At 35.5% G+C, this 7,275-nt stretch overlaps 1 protein-coding gene across 1 annotated transcript; it reads left to right on the plus strand.

Annotated features, from left to right (window-relative positions):
- The first annotated feature begins 1,881 nt into the window (after window positions 1–1,881).
- Window positions 1,882–4,769, plus strand: LOC149240691 (cysteine-rich receptor-like protein kinase 2). The gene is made up of 7 exons (XM_089367351.1): window positions 1,882–2,799; window positions 2,949–3,086; window positions 3,193–3,332; window positions 3,443–3,653; window positions 3,751–3,985; window positions 4,069–4,213; window positions 4,326–4,769. Exons 1-7 carry the CDS (start codon window positions 1,986–1,988, stop codon window positions 4,632–4,634), a joined length of 1,992 nt encoding a protein of 663 aa, XP_089223477.1. The 5' UTR covers window positions 1,882–1,985; the 3' UTR covers window positions 4,635–4,769.
- Window positions 4,770–7,275: the final 2,506 nt, after the last annotated feature.

Below are 7,275 nucleotides of genomic sequence, written 5' to 3' on the forward strand. Positions count from 1 at the left end.
TCCCTTAATTATGAGGGTGTTATATGTATGGTTATGGCCCACCAAATGCAAATTTACCATAAATATAGTAAAATCTTTTGGAGCCCCATTTTCTCCATTATTATACCTTGCCCCCTTACCCAATTTAGGTTGCAAAATTGTTGAGTCATGGGTATTTGTAGGCAATTCCTCAATCTTAATGAAGAGCATTTTCATAAATCCTCAATCTTAATGAATAATGAAGAGCATTTTCATAAATCCTTTGGACTTAAGTGTTGCGCATTACCTTCATTTTGAACATATTCTGTAAGATTTGCTTGGTTGGAATCTCCCTAAAACATAACATGATAAAAAAAGAAAAGCTAGTAAAAAGACAAAATTACATAAGTTTTTTACTTCTATGTTCTATACTATAGTTTACAGTCTTAAGAAATTTCTTTTGCAACATATAATACAATGGAGTTGTCTCACAAGGCGGAGGAGTTGCCCGGATAGCTAAAAGTGGCAATCTGGGTAAAAAGATTTCAAGAAATCTTGTGGAGGTAGTGTTTGAATAGTGTTTTTGATGGTGGAAATGGATTTAGCGCCATCAAAAACGCCTAGAACACTTAAAGTTAACAACTATAACTTGGATTTACAAAAATCCTTGCAAGATTTTCTCTAAATATAACCAGAATTTCCATAACTTTCGAAGCAACTCCTCCACCTCGTTAAACTAAGCCTAATACAATTACCCATATAAAAATATATTAATTAATCCATTCATAAAATTTCAAACTTACATAAAAGTCAAACTAAATTTTTTTAGTGTGGAAAAGAACAAACCAATGAAACTCTAGTCATGCAAAGGTAGAAGGCATAATGGTTGAAGCTATTGTTAATTATAGATCAAAAACTTCGTAGAGACTAAAATACCTTCCGCGGGTCTATCTCACAAATTAAATAGATACCCATCTCACAAATTAAAGTCTGGTAGTTGGAATTTCAAATCTCTTAGGCTGGTGTCTCTCACAAATTAACAAATTAAATAGATACAGATCTAACAGATTAAAGTCTCGTGTTTAACGTAGGAATTTCAAATATCTTCTGCGACTCCATGTAACAAATTAAATAGAAACCCATCTCACAAATTAAAGTCTCGCGGGTAACGTAAAAATTTAATATCTCATCTGCGGGTCTGTCTCACAAATTAAAGACATACCCATCTCACAACATAAAGTCTCATATAAAGTCTAAGTGTGGGTTTATCTTATAAATTAAAGGAGCTGTTTTTAAAAGGGAGGGGCTAGTTTCCAGAAGAAGTTATATTGGGTAAGAATTTCAAATCTGAACTTTTAAATTTGATTTGAATATTTTTGTTATGAAATGTTAATTTTACAGTTTCTTTTTTAGAATTTCAAATCTGGCTGCTGTTACAATTTGAATATCCATTTTTTTTTTAATTTTACAGTTTCTTTCTTTGAATTTCAAATTTGACTGCTTTTACAATTTGAATATCCATTTTCATAATATTAGATCTGAATTTCTTTCGGCCGTATTAAATTTTCCCCTTTTGCAATTCTCATATTGGTTTTCATCCTCTTTTTTCAGATAATGTTGAAAGTCTAGAATCTTTATCACATCATGTTGAAAGACTCGAATTTTTGGCTATATGTGACGAGCAAATTGCCCGTCGAATTCCATAGCTGCCTATGGTTTCAGTAAGTGGTGTAAAATGGTGTCAGCGGTGCAGATCACGACCTCCTCCTCTTAATTTCTACGGAGTTGTCAATTCTACAGCAGCCACTTACGACCATGTTGCGATGACCGAAGACGAAAACGACTTGCGACGACCTTGAAGCGGCCACGAAATAACTTGAACTTGAAGATTAATGCAATAACTTGAACTTGCCAAAGCCATTGCTGAACCACCTCCACTCATCTAAATTGAACTTGCCAAAGCTATTCCTGGACCGCCTCCCTCATCTAATTAGAATAGAGGAAAACGTTGCGGGAACGCCTGGACAATGGCGATGAAGATGAAAGAGTTGATTAGCAGCCTCTTCCTTATCGTAAGTGTGTGTATGCTTATGCCCCTCTCAGCTGCTGATCCGTTCAATATTCCCGTTATACGGTTTTGTGAGAATAGCGAATATACCAACGGTAGCGCTTTTCAGAGTAATCTAAACCAGGTTCTGGATTCACTGGTGGGAAACGTTTCTATCAGTGGATTCAATACATCTAGTCATGATGACGGGCAAAACAGCCACAGTACGGTTTATGGGTTTGCCCAATGCAGGGGAGATTTAAACTCCTCCGATTGCAAACAGTGCGGAGCCACTGCAAAAGCCGCGATTATATCCGGCACTGGTATGGGCACTCGTATTGATGGAGAATGCAACAAAACTTCTGCGTCCATTATACTAGATGCCTGCTTATTACGTTACGACAATCATAGTTTTTCCAACAATTTTAGCGAGAGCGCAGAAACAAATGTTGTGTGCAACGGTGAGACAAACAGTAACCCAGAGTTCGCAAAAACTGTTAGGGCACTGGCGCTCCAAAATATTAGCTATGAAGCAGCGAAGAGTCCCAAACTTTTTGCTGCGGGGAAAGGCGTTGCGCCCTATAATTCCACAGTTCCTATCTACACCTTGGCGCAGTGTTGGAGAGATCTGTCTACCAAAGACTGCGAGGCGTGCCTACAGTTTGCGTTGTCCATAATAAATAAGAATTGCACTAGTGGAGTTCTTGGATCAAATTTCGCGTCTATGAACTGCTACATGCGTTACGAGCTTTATCCATTTTTCAATTCTCCGACAGAAAGCCCTCCAGTATCAAGTATATATCTTCTTTCACATAGTTTATAATTATCAGGAATATCGTGCGGGTTTTGTAAAGATTTCATTTTCCTGATTTCTGAGGTTCCTTGTGCGAATTATCTGATATTTTTTTGCAAATTATCTATGATTTCTTGTGCAAATTTGCAGAAGCGAAAAGATCGACCGTGCTTCGGGTAATTCTGGGAGTAGCAGCCGCTACGATTGGATTAATTGCAGCGATAACCCTTTGCAAGCTGAAATTTTACTCTCGTGGGAAAAATTGTGGACCTGTTTCTCAAATGAGAGGTCTTGAAATTGTAGATGATTCAATGACTTACTAGCTTGGATATTATGAACCGCTCCCCTATTTCCTTTTCTAAGATAATAAAACTTTTTGTAACTATTTTCGCAGAAGCCCAAGGAGCAATTAGCTTGTCAGCGACTATAGCGAATCCGGAACTTATTTTCAAATACGAGACTTTGAGAGGGGCCACGTCTAATTTTCACGCAGAAAGAAAGCTTGGCGAAGGCGGTTTTGGATCCGTCTTTAAAGTGAGCGTTTCTTGTTACATTCAGTTTAATTTATTTTAACGTAGATACCATTGTTAATGGTTAAACCATAAACATATTTTTGACCTAGCATGATGCTTCTTGATGGGCAGGGGGATCTACCAGATGGTAGAGAGGTTGCAGTTAAACGGCTGAAAATAGGTTCAAGTCAAGGAGATGCGGAATTTTTTAATGAAGCAAATCTCATCAGTCGTGTTCAGCACAGGAATTTAGTGAAATTGCTTGGTTGCTCAGTGGAAAACTCAGAGAGGCTACTAGTTTACGAATATCTTCAGAACAGTAGCCTCGACAATATTATATTCGGTTGCTTCTCCCTCTTTAATCGCTGCACCGATCCTGATTTGTTCGAGTTTTGAGTTTGTTTTGTACCTTGCTAATCTTTTTGGTGTATGTTTTGCAGATATAGAAAAACGCCATTTACTTGATTGGAGACAGAGGTATGAAATCATAGTTGGAACTGCACGAGGGCTGGCATATCTTCACGAAGAATCTGAAGTTCGAATAATTCACAGAGATATTAAAGCCAGCAATATTTTACTCGATCATAAAAACAAACCCAAAATAACAGACTTTGGCTTAGCCAAACTGTTTGAAGACGATAAAACCCACGTCAGCACTAAAGTTGCAGGAACTTTGTAAGTATTTTCTCTTCACTATGGTTCATATAATGTTGAGAGGGTTCAGATATGGAGATTTCATTGTACCTAGTATTGTGCAGAGGTTACATGGCACCTGAGTACGCGTACCGTGGACAGCTAACAGAGAAAGCAGATGTATTCAGCTTTGGAGTGGTTGTAGTTGAGATTATCAGCGGAAGAAAGAATCAGAGTTCACCTCAAGACACGGAGTTTCTCATCGAATGGGTACAGCCTTTATAGATCTCATCTTTGAAGTAGATATTTTCGAACATGTTATAATAATTATGATTCGTTGCAACTAATGTTGTATGCGTTTTTGATATTGGTCAATTACCAGACATGGAGACTGTATAACCTGGAGAGAGCTTTGGAAGTTATGGATCCCACATTGGAGGGTAGTTATTCTTGGGAGGATGGGATTAGGGTCATTAAAATTGCTCTTCTCTGCACTCAGGCAGCTGCAGCGTTGCGGCCTTCAATGTCTCGTGTGGTGTCGTTGCTGACCCGTGAGGGAGAACAGCTTCCTTCGCCCACAAGCCCCCCTTTCATAGGTGTGCATAGTGTGGGCGTACCTGCCCCTCACAAAACATCAGGCAGTAACTCTTCAGCTGCCGATCCTTCATCAGGCACATTAGAGCCAAGGTGAAACATCTGCAAATGGCTTGTACTAAATTTAAGGATCAGGGATTAGTCTGCAGAAGAAAATCGTTAACTTTATGAAGGCTATGGAGTGTCGGTTATTGTCTACACTGTGAATTTTACATATAATATTTTGATAGGAAATGGATGCCTGTTTTGGTAAAAGTAATTTCTGATGTCGTATATCAAAATAAATTAATTTATTATAATGTGCAGTTGCAAATTATGTTTAATTAATCTTTCCTTTTCATCACTGTATGTAGAGAATCCAATGTTATATATATATATATATATATATATATATATATATTTTGAATTCAGTACTATTTATATTTACCTATGAGAGTTATTTTTCAAGGAATTCAGCTTGATATTGAATATTTTAGTTATGCTTGAGATTCAGGAGTTTTCCTACCTCGCCTACCTCGCTTGTTTCAGCTGCTCTATTTATTTGTGATTTATTTTACAGGTAAAAATTTAGAAAACCTGTTTTGATCTTTCATATAAAATGATTTTTTTAGTGATATTTTTTTGGTTATTTTTGGTGAAAATTGATAGATATTTTCAAGTATAAAGTTATTTAATATATATAGATATATATAACAAAAATCATAATGTTACTCAAAAAGGTATTATTTGATTTTAGCCCAAAAAACCATCTAGTTTAAATTAAACTGCTTCTTTATTTAAATATAAAATAAATAAAACAAAATAAATTTGTAATTTATAATTTTTTTATTAAAATTACTATTTGCATCGTTTTCATCCAAAATTATTGTTAATTCCTTGTTAATCCAAAATTATTGTTAATTGTAGCATGCCTTAATAAATTAATATAAAGGTAATCAAATTACCCTAATTACTAAATATTATTGTATTTTAAATCCATAATATTTATAAGTATAAAAATATTTAGCATGATGAAAATAAAAATAAATTACTATAGCCATATAATATAAATGGTTGGTGAACGACAATAAATATCAATCCATAAACATCAAAACACTTATTTCATTATAAACATCAAAACACTTATTGTATTATACATGTGAGGTTAAAATTAAAATAAATCATAAAAATTAATATATAAGTTAAGCATATATGCATTTAAGAAAACATGGAACAAGATTCTTAACCATGGAGATTTACCCTCACTTTATCATGGAGAATCCTAATATGTAAATAGACTTTGTTATAATATCATGAGTCAATACAATGGCTTAATTTGTTAAGTTCTTTTGGGGTATGTCATAAAATATCCTCCATGCCATATAACTTATCCTTAGATGTACCACATAATAAACAATTAAAATAACAAAAAATCGAAAAGACATTTACTAGGCTATAAGGGAATCCACTTGAATGGATTCAGGTGGGTCAACTTCCTTTCAACTCAATACTTGCTAGCTATTTGGCTAGTATGTTGATCTTCTTGTCTGTCTTGGTTATTTTCCTTTGTTCTTCATCTAGTTGTATAATTGCTCTTAGAGCCTTTCCAACACGACTTTTCCAATGATTGTTTTGACTTGTCAATGAATGTCCACTATTTTGAGGTATCTAGTTTGACGTGATTAGGTGCAACCTATATCTAGGAACCAAAATCCATCTTTCTTAATAATATCAACATCGAACACATATCTTCTCGTTTGATGAGCAACATCCTCCTCAACTACTGTAGTTTCTAGTTTGATGTAGGGAGTAGTCATGTAACAAGATTCAACAAATTGTTTAGTAGCTAGTGGAGCCCTCAAAATGGTAGCTTTCCCTAAATTTCATCTACTCCCTTTCCACCTCTTCCTCTTTTGTGAGGCATTATCAATTTTCTCACAATGAAAACTAAAATAAGTGCCAATCAATGTGGCTTACCATTAGCAAAGAAACATATTTTTTCATCAACTAACTTCCTCTCCTAGCCCGACTTCGTAGCCCAAGTATTTCTCTATCCCAACGATAAAAATATTGAAAATAACAGCCAAAGAGGGGGTGAAATAAATTCATCTCAACAGAATGATGAACCAGACTCCCGACATGTGCATAAAAACTAAGATTGCAGTGTGTAGTATTGACTGAAAGGCAAGAGTATATTTTGATTAACCAAACCAAACCTTATCACCCCTTCCCAATATAGTAGGAGCTAGAATTGTGAGTACAAACTTGCACCTCTAGACCACCATGGGGCGAACAAAAATACATAACAATTATATAGAGAGTCAACCCAAGCAACTTGAATTGTGAAGCATGGAATGAGAGATGCCAACCATAGGAAATTTTCAACCCACAAGAGAGGCTTGACCCTCTAGAAGATAGCATGTGTAACAACAATGATAGGGAATCTAAAAATTAGCCTCCTTGGTTTCCATCAGAGAGATTGTAATTCATGGAAGAAAAATCCCAACCTAGAATTGAGGAAAGGCCCCAAAGTTTTACTAATCATTAAACAGATTGTAGTGTCACAAAGACTACACTCAAGCACTAAAAGGAAGGCAATGATGAAAAAGAAATAAAATATCAAAAACACAATTATAGACCATACATCCTAAACAAAATTAGAGAGTTTGTGAACCTTACCCTAAAACCAACACTCATCAAAGTTCCATGAGACTTGACCTAAGTGAATTAAGGGCAAAGAGCCAACCTTCTCCCATGGC

The sequence above is a fragment of the Pinus tabuliformis genome, chromosome 8 (genome assembly GCF_031772625.1).
Source record: "Pinus tabuliformis cultivar Carrire ecotype Pingquan chromosome 8, CPIR1, whole genome shotgun sequence".
NCBI lineage: Eukaryota > Viridiplantae > Streptophyta > Pinopsida > Pinales > Pinaceae > Pinus > Pinus tabuliformis.